Source organism: Mchenga conophoros, linkage group LG1 (genome assembly GCF_057382185.1).
Source record: "Mchenga conophoros isolate Kocher_MC1m ecotype Shallow Benthic linkage group LG1, M_conophoros_male_GT1.1, whole genome shotgun sequence".
In the NCBI taxonomy this organism is placed as follows: domain Eukaryota; kingdom Metazoa; phylum Chordata; class Actinopteri; order Cichliformes; family Cichlidae; genus Mchenga; species Mchenga conophoros.
In genome coordinates, this window is record NC_140526.1 from 39983814 (window position 1) to 40000284 (window position 16471).

At 40.1% G+C, this 16471-nt stretch overlaps 1 protein-coding gene across 3 annotated transcripts; it reads left to right on the forward strand.

Moving 5' to 3' along the window:
- Positions 1-364: 364 nt before the first annotated feature.
- On the forward strand, positions 365-12081 carry LOC146583821 (lactase-like protein). Of its 3 annotated transcripts, XM_085281323.1 has the most exons (15): positions 365-473; positions 1269-1401; positions 4066-4226; positions 4832-4919; positions 6067-6176; positions 6264-6392; positions 6493-6588; positions 7547-7601; positions 7777-7938; positions 8822-9096; positions 9374-9500; positions 9609-9808; positions 9893-9956; positions 10079-10152; positions 11414-11536. In XM_085281323.1, the coding sequence occupies exons 1-14, from the start codon at positions 465-467 to the stop codon at positions 10150-10152; spliced, it is 1683 nt and encodes a 560-aa protein (XP_085137449.1). In that variant the 5' UTR covers positions 365-464; the 3' UTR covers positions 11414-11536. The 3 variants fall into 3 exon arrangements, with proteins under 3 accessions (XP_085137449.1, XP_085137438.1, XP_085137444.1); XM_085281312.1 differs by lacking the exon at positions 10079-10152 and having other exon boundaries at positions 11414-12081; XM_085281318.1 differs by lacking the exon at positions 10079-10152 and having other exon boundaries at positions 448-872; positions 11414-12081.
- Positions 12082-16471: the final 4390 nt, after the last annotated feature.

The following is a 16471-nucleotide window of genomic DNA, read 5'->3' on the forward strand; positions in this document are numbered from 1 at the left end:
GTACTGAAATTCTTCCCCACCTGAGTATTGTACTCAGCTACGCCAGAGACAAACTAACCCAATAAACATTACTGCTGCCAAATAGAGGTTTAACCAGTAGTCACATCCAGCAGATAACTTTTTTAATATCTTCTGATGTGTTTTGCAAACAAATTATGCTCTCTGCCATTAACTTTGCTTACAGTGTCAAAATCCCTCCTTTTCAAAAAGATCTGTTGGCCCCAGCAAAAGCTTTATGCTCACACTTCACTGCTTTCAAATGGAGAGGTATTCAGTGTGCGTCTGGTGGGGTGGGGGTTGCTGTACATGTGCTGATGAATAGCAGAAAATGTCCTGGATACTCGACTCGGTTTTGTTTTTGTTACCATTGGCAGCGAACCAGCTAGTAACGCTGGCGAACACTGATCAGGTGGAGAAGCTTGGAGACTTTTCTTGCATTTTGGAGCAGTTTCCAACTGAGACAAATGCAGCAGGTCAGACATCTATATGTGGTTCTGAGTGAGGTGGTTGGGGCGACACAGGCTGAGCAAAGGGGAAAGTATAGGGAAAGAAACAGCACAGGAATTAAGGGCAATTTTGTATTTCTTCCCCACTCTTACTTTTTAAAATCTTCCACATCCTTGAAAAGATTTAGCAGCTTGAAATGTCAGTCATCCTAACCGTGTTGGACAAGTTGGCTTATTTTCTGTCTCTGATAGCATTTTGTGTCAGTGTGTCCTACAGCTGGCTGAAATGAAACTAGGCTCTTCTGACAATGACTGGGTGTTTCGGTGGATATGTAACTTTTTTCAGTGGATATTTAAATGATCCTGAGGTTTGGGGTTGAATTAGGATGATTTTACTCAAAACCTGTGGACACCTGACACCTGAGTGTAAGTTTCTGAGTCTTTGTTTTACTTAAACATTTATGCATGTTCTGTGATATTCCATCCTGTATAGTTCAGAGCAGACTGAAGCCTTGCAGCAGCTGCCATCCCACACATTACTGCCATTAACCCTATGAGGTCTATGTCATCACTGGTGACAAACCTAATCCTACCCTAATATGTTTGTTTGTTTTTTAATTATTCACGAGGGTACAAAGAAAATCAAAAGGTATTTATATTTTTTCCAAAAAAGTCCTTTGTGCCGTTCCAAAATATGAGTAGGATTAGTGTAATGAAGACACTACACTTTAAAAAATGAATGTGCAAGCTATGAGGATGTTAAATCTGTGCTAAAATCTGGCTAGTCAATTGTAACTAAAGACAGTGCTCTCTTTGCCAAAGATGACAATGCTGCAGTGGGGAATCCTGAGACCACACCATGTGCTTGCCTTGGTGCTATGTGTGTCAGCCACTGAGGACTTTGACTGGACAAAGAACGAGAGAACGTCCTTCTACTACGGCACCTTCCCAACTGGTAGGAAACCAGGAGACCAGCAGACCACATGCTGGACTTACAGTTCCACAGGAGAGCAATATAGTGTCCGTATATATAAAATATCTCTCTGGTATATTCAGCTAAGCTCATTTTTGTTAGTAGAATCGAGTATTCCTAGTTCCTACATGCAAATCCCAAATCCCGCACTTTTTCACACTCATATTTCTTTTTCAGTGCTCAGAGTTAAATCTTTATTATGTAACCAATTTATTAAACAATCTGTCACAAAACCAAGAAAATACAAATATCTTAGTCATCAGCAACTGGAGTTATCTGAGAATTCATAAATGAATCAAGCGTAAGATTCTTCCACTACTACTTGTTCTTCTTCTGACTTCAGACGTTCCCACAGCGGATCGTCTTCCTCCAGCTCACCCTATCCCCAGCATCCTTCAATACAGCTATAATACATCTAAGGTGTTTCTCTTTTCCTCAGGACTGGCAGCTCATTTTCAACATTCTTTGTTTACTATATTCACCATTCCTCCTCTTTCTAATCGTGTCCATTCTGGTCACTCCTGATGAAAATCGTAATATTTTCAACTCTACCACCTCCGACTTGGCTTCCTGTCGTTTTGTCAGTAATATCATCTCTGAACTTTGTATACCATCTTTCATGTAAATTTTTCTTTCACTCTGGCTTTTTCCCACAAATCCCACCTGCTACGCATCTACACCCACTCCACCCTGTCTGAACTCTCTTCTTCACCTGACTTACATTGCATTACATTACATTGCATTGCTTTGGATGGTTGACCCCATCCTCTACCTTCACTACCTCTGCTTCTTGCATTTTAACCTTTCAACGTGCCTCTCTCTCACTCACACACATGTACTCTGTCATACTTCTATGGACTTTCACTACTACCCCACCACTATCTTACTGTCCTGCACCAGCCTCACATACCTCCCCTAACTTCCTTATGCAATGCCAGGGTTCCTCTCGTGGAACCTTATCATATAGTTTCTCTAGAAACAAAGACAGAGTGAAACTCCTTCTGACCATCTGTATACTTCTTTATTAGGAATCTCAAAGCTAACATTGCACCTGCAGAGCTGTTTCTCAGCATGAAGCCTCATCCTCATCTTCCACCATTTAAAAGTTGTTTCTACTTTCACTTGCTTCTTCTTCTTGAAGTCCAAAGTCATCCTACAGAACCCATCCAGTGCTGTGTAGCTACATTCTGCTATCACTCAGACGTAGCTCACCCGTGTGCACCATCCTCCACTCTAGTATGTCACTCAGTGTTCCTCTCTCTTCTCAAATATGTTTCTACAACAGCCAGTTCCATCCTTTATGCAAAATCTGCTACCATGTGTCCTTCGGCATTTCTCTGTCTCTTGCCGAACACCTCATCACCTCTGCTTCCTTTTCCACTGATATCTGTTCCAATCTCCCCCTGGAGACTCTCTCTCCCACTTCACACAACTTACTCCCGAATTCCTTGTTTGTGGAGCACATGCACCCCTAACATTTTCCACATCACTGTTTTAATTTCCAACTTCAAACTCTTGATCCTAGCTGATATTCTCCTTACCCCACGACACTATTCACATACTCTTCCATCAAGATCACCCCTGCTGTATTTCTGTTATTATCTACACCGTGACAGAACAGCTCCGGTGCTCCTGGCCCTGCTTCTCTTCTACCTAGTTTCCTGCCTACATTATAATATCAACCTTCCTTCTCTCCATCATACATACCCCTGAACCAGTCATAATCCCCAGAGTCCCTACTCTTCCACACTTCCGCCTTTCCTTCTCTCTCACTGCCTCCTAATACAACCTCCACCTGGCCTCCTCTTCCTCCACCTTTGGTCCACAGAGTCACGTATTCCACCTGCAACCTGTCGGCCAACAACACCTCCAACTGATCTAATTGATCCATTATGGGGTGTTGATGATAATCATGTGGACAAATATCAAGTCAGCAGCCATCCTTAAGGCTGAATATACTGAACTAGACTGAAATATATACAGTATTACAGTTTGAATAGTGATGTACTCAAATAGGAAGCTCTCATAATTAAAGGAACAAAGCCTTGAACTATTTTAATTGATGTGTGGTGAAGACAGAATAAGGAAAGTTTCCCTTTTTTAAATCATATTATTAAAAATCTGATATTTTCCATGATATTGTAATTTTTTGAACATGCACTACTTGCTTCCTGGCATACATAAATGTTTTGATACTGAGTGTCTGCTCAAAAGGCTCAAAAGGCTGTGAAAAACATACAAATGCTTATTGTCTGACCAAGATTTTTCAGAACATAAATATATTATGACATTTTTCTCTTTTGCTTTTTCAATACTTATGAAGGCATGACTTTTAATTCCATATTATGCAACACTGTATAGGAAACCTATGTCTCCAGCGTTCGTTCATATCACACAATCTTCATGACAGACGGATCTTTCCTAAGTTGCCATAATTTTTTTCTGGGCACAAAATGTTATTAAAGAACAAAGTAAGAATAAAACGTTCTTAAAGTGCTCATGTTGGTTTAAAAGTTGATCGTATAATTAAACATAAATATAAAATTCTACCTTAACCTGGAAAACCGTAATGTGATCATGATTATAAGCTCAGGAGTGAATACAAAATAAAATAAGATTTGTTGATTGTTTTTTGTTCCTCTGCAGGTTTCTCCTGGGGAGTTGGCAGCTCTGCTTACCAGACTGAAGGAGCCTGGAATGTCGATGGAAAGGGAATAAGCATCTGGGATGCATTTTCCCATAAAAAGGGGAAAATATTCTTGAATGACACAGCAGACTCTTCATGTGAGGGATACCACAAATTCAAGGTGACGTGGAAAAAATGGAATTTTCTTCAGTGCCAAACTGTTACACACAATATTTTATTGCTCAACCGATCTAAATGACTCGTTTCTCTTCCTCTAACATTCATTATCACAGCCTACATTACATATGGATGCATATTACAAATATAACTGTAATATAAAAATATATTTTCCGTTTTCTTGCTTTCCTTCTAATGTTTATTTGCAGCCCAGAATGTGAAGGAATAGCTTTTACACTAAAGGTAACATTTTCAAAAGGTGTCAGACTCCTGACAGTGAATAAAGTAAAAGTAAATATTAAGTAAAAGATCAACATGAAAGTAAGTAAATAAAATAAAAGAGTGGTCTTACATTCAAATCAAACCACAGACTCCAACATAAGCCACATGACTTATGACTCCTACACCCCAACCAACATCCAGAACTGTTATAGTTAGAATGGAAAATATGTTTTAGGAATTTTAGGAAACATTCAATCTGATTACAGCTTTATCTGAAGATAATATAAAGTAGACCTGTTTCATATGTTATCAGACAAAGACTCACATCTAAAGACATCGTCTTTTGTGATTTATTTAAAGAAATATTTCCTGCTGTCTGTCTTTAAGGACGATATTGCCTTGATGAAGGACATGAAGCTGAATCATTATCGTTTCTCCATTTCCTGGCCAAGGATTTTACCCACTGGACTGAAAAGTAAGCATAAATCTGACATCTGACATCATTTAAAAATGTATATATCTGAAATTTGCACAAAAAATTAGGACATTTGTATTTGCGTGATTTTTTCTTAGTTGTAACAATACTTCGTTCCCTTTGAAAATCTATTTATTTCCTCTTAAATTGTGCCACACGTGTAAGGAAAATGCATTTGTGGGTTGAGCAGTAGAGCTGAATATGGCGGTTGCATCCATGATAAACTTGCCAGTATAAACAGCTTATTCTGCTATGGACTCTTACTGTGAGCTTATGATAATCTAAGACTCACCCGGATAGGGACCAAGCCATTGGGCAACTTAAAGAATGTGTTGCACAAAACCAAGTGTCAGCAGTATTATAGTTTCATAGAACAGAGGATGTCAGAGGTTGTGAAGCGGACATCCCAAAAAGATGACACCGGCATTTAGGAGCCATAAACAGAGCTCTGGTCTAATAGGGCTTCCAGGAAGCCTACCATGACTGCCTTTCACCATCAGGCCCAGTTTTGCTGGTGTCTGCACCATGAGCACTGGAACTTCAACATGTGGAGGAACAATATGTTCACCGAAGAGTCCAGATTCCCCCTGCAGCAGTTGGATTGTGGGGTCAAAGTGTGGATTGATTGTTGCACTGATAGGGTAACAGCGTTAGGTGGTGTAAGTGTGATGGTTTGGGGCGGCATCTCCCTCACTGAATAAACAAGGCTTATCATCACTGGAGACAATATCAATGCAGAATGATATCGAGATGAGATGTGGCACCCAGTGGCAATCCCACATCTCCACAGTTCAGGTCTGAAGTCCATCTTCCTCCAGTCTGTGACCGAGCTGGTGTCCAGCCTGACAACGAGGTGCCTGGGTATTGTAGCTGTGTATGGTTCTTCGTGCTACTCAGGCCCCGGTCTGTTTAATGAAATTGCCAGTATGAACTTGCTTCTTCAGACGTCAATAATCTGACACCAAGCAAGAGTCAGTAGCAGAACGAGCTGGTTGGCAAGTTTTTCATGGATGCACAAAAACTGTGCTCACACTGTATGTGTGAGCCTCATGCTGTGGATTTCCACAACCAACAATTGCATTAGGTGTAATGTATAGTTTCCCAGCACTTTGCTCCATGTAGTGTATGTCACTTTCAATTCTTACAGGTGAAAAAATCAATGAGAAAGGAATTAAATATTACAGTGACTTGATTAACATGCTACTGGATAACAAGATCACACCCATTGTCACTCTATACCACTGGGATTTACCACAGGTAAGCACTAATATTATTGCTCAACATAGTTTCTTATCCAAAGCTATATTGTAGATACAACAGTAAAATCTATGTTACTCTCCACAGGTGTTACATGAGAAATATGGCGGTTGGCACAATATCAGCATGGTGAATTACTTTAACGACTTTGCTAACTTATGCTTTGAAAGATTTGGAAACAGAGTCAAGTACTGGATTACTTTCAACAATCCTTGGGTATGTCAGGTTAAAGAAAAATGGTTCCTTCACAGTTTGCATTTGTAATGTAATACAGTATGCTGTGTCAGAGAGTGATTGTCAGTGTCTCGTTATTAAGTCCATTGCTGTGGAGGGATATGAAACAGGTGAACATGCACCTGGACTGAAACTGAAGGGAACAGGAGCTTACAAAGCCGCCCACCATATCATCAAGGTAGGACTGAATGACTTGTGCCCAGTTTTGCTGATAAATCTGATCATTTACCATAATTTCCAATTATTAGTTTTAATACTATGATTGCAAACTTGAAAAACAAAGGTGCTCCAAATCAGTTGCTGTCAAGATTATAATTCCATCAATTTTACCAAGAGAAGGCCAGAAAGTGCAGTGGTCAGATGAAACCAAAATTAAGTTCTTTGGCATCAGGAAGCACATTAATGTCATGAAGTGGCTGAGCCAGTCGTCAAAGGTCAAATCCCTCCCAACATGTAATCAAACCTGGTGATCAGCTATCTTTCTACGTAGCACTCATAATTCTTATTCTCATGTATATCTCATGCACATATCTTTCTTTCTACATAGCACTTTAATTCTTATTGTCTGCACTGAAGCACCGCAGCAATTTCCTAATGTTGTAAACCTCAACATCTGGCAATAAACCCATTCTGATTCTGATTCTGATTCTAAAAATGTCTTATCGCTGCACTTGCCAACAACGATTTCATGTTTTGGTTGATATTCTGTCTCCTACATTAAAACCAAACTGTCGAGAGCTCATTTATAAGTTTGCTCACGTACATATTTTACTGAATCTGTAACTGAACAAACTTTAAATTCAGCAGAGCAGCAAATAATTATTTACCACTACTGTAATCAGTGTTTACAAAAATGCTCTTTACAATTATGTTATTATTTTACACATTTTTCTTTACCGTATGATTCCTACATGTTTTTTCGTTTATTGTGTTTTGTTAAATATTACATTAAAATTGGTCAAATATATTGTGTTGCTTATGTAGCAGTTTGTACGTTATTCTTCGTGAAGCCTCACATCTTATTTTGTTACTTTTGTTACTCCCAGAAAAGATACTGTATCTCACTGGGACCTTTGATTGAAAAAATAATGGTGAACAGACATAAGGCTAAACCTGCATCTCTATCTTTGCAACAGGCACATGCTAAAGTATGGCACACGTATGACATGCAGTGGAGAAGCAAACAAAAAGGTGAAAGGGAAAACTTTCATTCATTCATCTATCTATATATATATATGTGTGTGTGTGTGTGTGTGTGTGTGTGTGTGTGTGTGTGTGTGTGTGTGTGTGTGTGTGTTTGTATTTATGTGTAAATAATATATGCACATGCATAATTTCTATCAACAAAGCTCTTGCATGTGTGCAGGCCTGGTTGGGATCTCGCTGACTGCTGACTGGGGTGAACCAGTGGACATCTCCAACCAGAGGGATATCGAAGCAGCAGAGAGATACATTCAGTTCTACTTGGGCTGGTTTGCTACACCTCTCTTCCATGGAGACTACCCACAAGTTATGAAAGATTACATTGGTATGTCAAATGCAACCATTTAGACCTTTGCAATATGTAAAAATGTCCTCACCCCAAAAAAGAAAAAGGATATAACTACATGTGTCAAGAATTTTCAAGGGAAGTTTAACATACATCCCTTTCAAAGAGAAAAATCTCACCACGTCATTCATTTATTTTCATGAATTTCTGAATAGGAAGTAATACTTTCCAAAGCAGCTGCTGTGATCCTGGCCTTTTCAAACTCAGTGGTCAACACACACTGCTGAACTGCTAAACTGAGAAGAAGAGCTGAGCTAGAAGCTGTTGCTATACGGAGGTATATGGAAGACCTCTATTGGCAGAAAGAAGCACGGGGGGCCGGGGGTACTTTGCAAAGTGTTACATGTCTGTCTTTCGCCAGATTTTGTCACAACAGCAAAACATAGCAATTAAGAGCCTGACTTGTAGTTGATAGCAAATATGTTGTGGTCTGGAAGAAAACAGCCATGCGCTGCAGTAAGTGCTAACCTATTGTGATCTTGGGGGTTTGTGTACACACTTGTCACACAACTATGCACCTCACTTTCTGTGTGACCAGCCATGAATAAGTCACCACGAATGCTTTTAACCTGAGTGAATGCACTATTACCTCCGCTGGTAGATTAATTCCTATATTCCAGTGTCATCATGTGTAGTAGCTGTACACATGCTAGTTTGAACAGAATACTGAATCAATCAAGATCCACTATGTAACACTTCTCTTTGTTTGCATAAGAGGAAGTTGCATACTCAGTATTTAGTGCATTGTAATTTTAGCGTGACTTCAGTCTGATATTATGCTCCTTATGTTCCCCCACCCCTGCTGTCATTGATGCCTTGCATATAGCTTCACTTAGTTTCACAGTGTACTAAATTTCTTCAGGCAGGAAGAGTGGCCAGCAGGGTCTGGGAGCTTCGCGGCTGCCCGTCTTCTCTCCTCAGGAGAAAAGTTACATCAAGGGCACCTGTGACTTCTTGGGTCTTGGACATTTCACAACTCGCTATGTCACTCTGAAGAATTACCCATCAGGAGCTGGAGACAACTATTTCTCTGACCGTGACCTTGCTGAACTGGTTGACCCACAATGGCCTGACCCTGGTTCTGAATGGCTCTACTCCGTTCCCTGGGGCTTCCGACGCTTGTTGAACTTTGTTAAGGTACACATCCTGATTACTGAGCTATTCAAATTAAAACTCTAGCTGTATTTGGGGGAAACTGGGGCTTTGTGTGAAACCACTGCATCATGGACATATTCACAGTGAAGACTGGATGAACTGATCACTCATGACAAGTTCATGTATGGCAAATGTATCAGCATTATATAAATTGTTGATGTCTTTCTGTTGTGAACCTGGGTGATACTGTATTCATTTGAAATATAGTTTTTCAGCAAATATAATAACAAAAATATGTGATATGGCATCTCACTAACAGACTCAGTATGGAAACCCCATGATCTATGTGACAGAAAATGGCGTGTCAGAGAAAATGCTGTGCACCGACCTTTGTGACGACTGGAGGATGAAGTACTTCAAAGACTACATCAACGAAATGCTCAAAGGTGAAACCCAGGAAGACGTCACTGTCTCAAAAACTGCCTATCAAATATCAAACCTGTGTACATTAGATATGATGTCAATCAAACGAGTGTCCACGATTCGACTTACAGCGATAAAAGATGGGGTCAATGTGAAGGGGTACACGGCCTGGTCTCTCCTCGACAGCTTTGAGTGGGATGAAGGCTTCTCTGAGAGGTTTGGGCTCTACTACGTGGACTTCAGGAGCAAAAATAAGCCACGCTACCCAAAAGCTTCTGTCCACTACTACAAACGCATTATCAGCTCAAATGGCTTTCCCAATCAGAGAGAGGTAAACGCTACACACTTCATGCTAAAAGTCCCCCATGGAGGTGAAGACACTATGCTTAAACAAGGGCTTGTTTGGGCTTTACAGGTTGAAAGTTGGAAGAGGAAAGCTGTAGAGACGTGCTCCTCCAGTAACCAGCTGCTGGCTGCAGGTTAGTATAATGAAGTAGTGCGTGGGCTGTAAAAAGCTTGGTGGGGCCAAACAAAGGAAAATTCAGTCTGAAGCTTGTTTTTGTCTCATCTAACAGGGTTTTTCTTTGTTTTGCCCCTCCAGCTAGAAGAAAGTCAAAGGAAAATCAGGAACTTGCAGGAATGGAACAGGCTTGGTCAATCCATGATGAAGTTTAGGTACATACTTTGATGCTGTGTGAGATTAATGTGATTCTCCCAGCTTTTACTGAGTCAAAACACATTTCAGCAACACATCAGGTACAGATAGGAGCCTTAGAATACGCGAGGGTGTTATATGTAAGCTTTAAATTTACATTTCACGTGGTGAGCGGTCCTTAACTTTGAAAAGAATTTCTCCATCCTGTCTTTCTTTCCCCGTCTCCAGTACTGTTACATAATAACATCTTTTTCTCTCACAGCGATTGCACCTTTAGAGAGCAGACACATTTTGGACCAAACTGCACAGAAACTGTGCGTTTGGGATTTTGAGCTTCACTCCCTTTATGCTCACTCGTCTTCTGCTGTACTGCAGCCACTTTTACTTACATCTGCACCATAAACAAATCACAGGGATGAGAAGGGAAAAAGGATATCAGGATTTTTTTTATTACTCAGCAAATATTGCCATACTAGCAGGACACAAAAAATGAACTAATCTGCTTATTAGATTGAAATTAATTAAAGGGGCCGGAACGCTATTCCACGTCCTTCCAGCTCAGTTTAAGCCCTGCTCGCACATTTGACAATCACTTAATTAAATTAATCACTCCTAACATTATATAACACTTAATATGTTACAATTAATATTTATTTTATTTGTATTTCATTTGCACTGTATGTTCTTTGTTCAGATTAGTCAGCCACCAAGCTCATGCACAACATAATGTCACAACAATGCTGAATATCCTCGTAGGTATTTTAGAGTGCAGATGGTGGTGAACTCCACAATAGAACGAGTCACACAAGTTAAGGAAAAGCTGCTGAATAGAATCATCTTACACCAGGAATGAACCCATATTAGAAATAGCCAAAAGTAATACAGTCAGAGCTTCACACCATAAACATATTCAACATGTATTTCTACATTAATATTTAGTTGTATTTGTAACTCTAGGTATTTGTTACAGTTTTATCATTTTCTTTGTAAAATTGGTATAATATGTTCATGCTGAAGTATATAAAGGGTTTTTCTGATCCTCACCACCATAGCATCCCATCTTATCATTCTGTTAAAAGAGTGCTGTGCTTTTGCACTAAGGAAAAAATTATTTTTTATAGTACACAACTAAATCAAAAATCTAAGTAAGCTGGGGCTCTAAATGTATTGTGTATTATTGTAGGGTCTACCTTACAATATAAAATGCCTTGAGCTGAATAGATAAAGCTGAATTGAATAAATGGCGATACACTAACTCTTGGTTCCATGTACGCGTTGCAGATCCATTGATAGGCCACATGGAGATGGTAACAGAGATTGTGGTTCCCACTGTGTGTACACTCTGCATCCTCATCAGTGCGGTTTTCTTCATGTTCCTGCTGCGTCGACGCCTCTGAAAAGTGCACGCAGTCACATCATTGAGAGCTCACAGATAAAGAAAATAATCTACGCTTTGCTTCCATGCTGTAAACGTGTATCCTGTCTCAAGCTTATTGCTGATTTAACTGTCCTGCTGCTGCTTTGAAAAAGAAATGTTTGGGGGTCATCATGAAAAATCCAAAAGCAAACGTCTGTCGCCATGTGAGACTGAAATCCAGATTTGTGCTCGATTATTTCATTAATCAGTTGACTCTGTGTGATTTGAAATAGCTGTATTCTCTATTGGCTGCCCAAGTTCATTTTAGAGAGGTGTTGGCTTGTGTCCATAAGTTTCTAATAAGATTGACGGGGAGAAGGTGATGTCCATGCTGTGGTCATGAAACTTTGATTAAATATATTTTTAAGAATTCAATGGTGAGTGAATATTTAGGTTCATTTCCTTTGTTATTACTTTATCTTATGAAAAACAACCAATGTAAAAATGTAATAAAGGAGCCCAATGCGCTACCACCCAGTAAACTTTAATCATCTTTCTGATGCGGTCCAGTGTCAATGGCATTACCTGCACAGGTGTTCCTAATAAATAGATCAAAATGCTTTCAATTTAAGCATCAGTAAATTGTTGGTTCTTGATGAACAGTTTGATTTATAATTTTATTGTTGCTCATTTGTATCACGTTGTGTTTATTGTGTTTTCTTTTGCTCCTTTTGAGTAACAAAAATCAAAAATAATTGTAGTGAGCAGGTAGAGCCTGGAGGGATACGCATGGGAACCAACAGGAATATAAGTCGCTTTGAGACAGACTGCGTCTTACATCTAGCCAGGTGGGGTGGAGGGGGTGACAATAGCAGCAAAGGTGAAAGGGAAGGGTTACAATAAGGTAGCGAGACCTGTTGTGATGTATGTTTTTGCAGTTACGGACAGCGACAGGATGGAAACGTGCATATCAGAAGGACAAACTCAGGTTGAGGGGCTTGCAGGCAAGGCTGAGATGGACATGTTTAAAAGTGGATATACGGGACTTAGGATGTTGAACGATCAAGCTACCATGGAAGAGGAAGACCACAGAGAAGACGCATAGATGTAGATGCATGGATGTCGAAGGACGACATCTCTGTCGGTGTAGGGTAAGATGGAGGTAGATGATCTGCTGTGGCAATTCCTAAAGGAACAGGCTGAAAATAATAATATGAGCTCTTTATCATTTTTTGATTACTTCAAAACTTGAACTGGAAAAGAAAAGCTGTAGAAAACGACCTGCTGTACTTCAGAGACTCCTGCTGGCTGAACAGGCTTTCAGGCTTCCTTCTGTTCCTGCACTGTAATCATGTATTTTTATTGTATGAAAACCCCAAACACTGAGTCAACCACAGACGGACAGAGATTTTTATATGTGCTGATGAGCCTGAAATATAATGGTGTCTCAGGCAGATGATGCATAACATTGATTTAGGCAGCTGGAATCAGTTTTTAGTGGAAAAATGGTAAATAGACTGGTTCTTAGATACAGTTGTGTTTTCCTACTGAAGCACTCAAAGTGTTTTATAAAATGTTTCATTCACACATGAACTCTTTTTTATGCATAAGTGCTTTTTATCTGACTTTTCTATCTAACATTCACATCCTGATAAATGCGTCAGAGAGCAACTTGGGGTTCAGTATCTTGCCAGGGATAGTTTGGCATGTAGACTGAAGCAGCTGTTGAACCGCCAACCTTTCGAATAGTAGATGACCTCCAAATACACAACCTGCTCCAACTCCTAAGATACAGCCACACAAAAATATTTGAAGCTTCATGAAATCTTTCATAATAAAATGCCACAGAAGTAACTTTTTTTTCTGAAGAAATGTTTTCTCTACCTACTCATGAAGCAGGGAGAAAAAGTAGAAAGCTTATACAGAGCAGTAAACAGAGTTTAGTGGAGAACACTTTGGACAAATGTATTATATGGCAAAAGCTGGTAAAGGAGGAATTTTAAATTACCCTGAAATGAAAGGAAGATGAGAATATGCAGAGAAGAGAAGAGGATACTAGCAGAAACCAAAGTAATGCAGGGAGTAACGACGGGTTTTCCAGTTCAATCTAGAAAAACAGTAACAGAGTGTTAACAGTGGTGAGGTTTGTAAAAAAAACAACAGGTTAGCAGATCTATACCTGGAATTTTGAAACATCGGGTTGGAATGTCAATAGGCTGTTCTTCTTCAGAGAATTAAAATAGGATGCATAAGCTTTTCGGTTAGGCCATATATCCCTTCACCCCTCAGGTGCCAAAAACATGGACACATCAATGTACTGTGCTAATCGCACCAAGAATTTAAAAATAATGTACGAGATAAATGTTGTAACTGTGGTGGGCAGCAAACGATCCCATAGAAACACACTTAGAACACATTATAATTGAAACCTTGATAAGTTCGTTTTTACAGCCCGTGCGACAGATCGTCACAATCAATGGATGAACTTGGCAGACATTCACAAGCAAAAGTGATTTGATGTGGGGGACTTGATGCAAGCAGCATGTTAGATGGAATTACAATGTCCAGAATGGAGCAGTTATTGAAGAATGAATGGATTCATCTGCATGATATAAGCTGTAAAAGCTTAAATGTTAGAGCTGGAATTGTGGAATCACATTAGTTTCAGATTCACTGGCCAGTTTTTGTTCATAGCAGGTACTTAAAGAGACACAGAGCTGAGTGTAGAGGAGTATGACACAGAGGTGACACCAGACGTGGTGTTTCAGTTCTGCTGATTAGGAAACAATTACGTTAGGTAGTGATCAGGAAATGCAAAATATGTTGATGTTGAAGATTTAAATTGTTCTGTATATAATGCAAATTTATAGGTAATGAATATCTAGGTCTAAATTATGAAAAGGTAACATTGGCAAAAGGTTGTTTTTTAAAATTCATAGATCAGTTCAGTTCAATTCAATTTTATTTATACAGCACCAAATCACAACAACAGTCGCCTCAAGGCTCTTTATATTGTAAGGTAGACCCTACAATAATTCATGCAGAGAAAAGCCCAACAGTCATATGACCCCCTATAAGCAAGCACTTTGGCGACAGTGGGAAGGAAAAACTCCCTTTTAACAGGAAGAAACCTCCAGCAGAACCAGGCTCAGGGAGGGGCGGGGCCATCTGCTGTGATTGGCTGGGCAGAGAGAAGGACGACAGGATGAAAGACAAACATGTCTCTTGTTAACAAGCCGAGGACAAGCCCCTCAACCCCAGACCTGGGCCCGCTGAAGGGATTGGCAGATGCAAGTGGACTTGGATCAGAGGCTAATTTTCCCCACAGAGATTGTAACAACTACTGTGCGACCAGACCTCGTCCTTTGGTCTAACTCTCAAAAACTTGTGTATGTCATTGAGCTGACGGTACCATGGGAGGAAGCAATTGAGGTAGCATTTGAGCGCAAGAAGCTGCGCAATGCCAACTTGTCAGCTGAGGCAGAGGACAGAGGCTGGAAGATCAAGGTGCGCCCTGTGGAAGTGGGGTGCAGGGGCTTTGTTGCCAGTACAACAGCAAAACTGCTTAGAGAGATCTGTTAGGTGTCGGCTGTGTGCGGACAGGGATAGGACCCAAGGTGCAGACTCCGGAGACAGAACTTAAACCAAAACAGCTTTAATGCTGAACGCAAACATAAAATAACTGGAAAACCTCAAAAATAAACTAACACCAGCAGATTGACAAAACACACAGCAAAGTAAACAGTAGATCGCGACACGGACACAGAGAAACACAGGGCTTAAATACACAGAGGGAGCAATCAGGGAATGGGTAACAGGAGGGAAACACAGCTGGGGCAAATCAGAACTAACGAGACAAGGGGAAGCAAAACCAGACACATTAACATCAGACATGGACTTTCAAAGTAAAACAGGAAACATAACACAGACTGAACAAAGACACAGACTCGCACGCACTGCAACAGAGGGAACAGAGACGTGGGACCAGGGCAGACACAGACACTGACTGGACACGGGGATATAGCAACTAAGGATACACAGAGACGCGAACTAGACAAGGGGATACAGCTGACAGGGGAGACAGAGCAGCTAGAGAAGACAGAGACATAAACTATAAGACAGAACTCAAAGAAACCAAAGACTAGAAAGTATAAATAATATAATAAACTCAAAACCCCTGGGTCGACGACCCAGGCATCCTAACAAGATTGGGATCAGAGGACAGGCGCAACAGCAGGCTATAAGAGAACTAGCTAACACTGCTTAGAGGACCAGTCACTGGCTATGGTTAAAAAGGGCTGACACCACTTGGGCAGCTAAGGCAGTCAGCTAACCACGAGAGAAAAGAAATATTCCGCTCTAAATGCTAAAGAGGTAAGTATTATTTCTCAGTTGCAGTGAATAGATAGAAAATAAACTGTAGGAAACTAAACAGAAAAAAGAAGAAGAGAAATAACAATTTAACATAAATCAGTGACACACTGGGCCTGATCAACCTTGGCAGGGCCTCCTTGGATGAAGGTGTCTAGTGATTATGGCCGAAACACGTGATGAATCCAAGGTCCACTACTGATGATGTGTCCCAAATTTAAAATGATAATCTAGATTGATCTCTAATCCCTAAACCTAACCAAGGAAGGAAAATGGCAGATTAGCCTGGGTAAAAGACCAAAAGTTGAGGCACACAATGGTGCTTCTGACAAAGTTTCTGGGCTGCCTTTCCTCATAACAGCCATCCCTCAAGAGTCTCTCCATCTAAAGCAATGCTTTATCAGGGACTGTAGCATCTAGTCCTTTTAACTGAATGCGAGTACTCAAATCAGAGCTTTAACATCCAAGATCTGCAAAATAATGGAGAAAATTATAAATGAAAGAGGATCACACTGTATAGAATATCAAAGTGGTTCCAGCATAATGTTTAGAACATGAAATGAGAAAAATATAAGACATGATGTTTAGAGAGGGGCTAGTAAACAAAATGA

Coding starts and splice junctions, on each gene's coding strand:
- LOC146583821 (XM_085281312.1), top strand. Junction 6,177..6,263: donor ACCACTGGGATTTACCACAG/GTAAGCACTAAT, acceptor TACTCTCCACAG/GTGTTACATGAGAAATATGG. Junction 7,602..7,776: donor GTGGAGAAGCAAACAAAAAG/GTGAAAGGGAAA, acceptor GCATGTGTGCAG/GCCTGGTTGGGATCTCGCTG.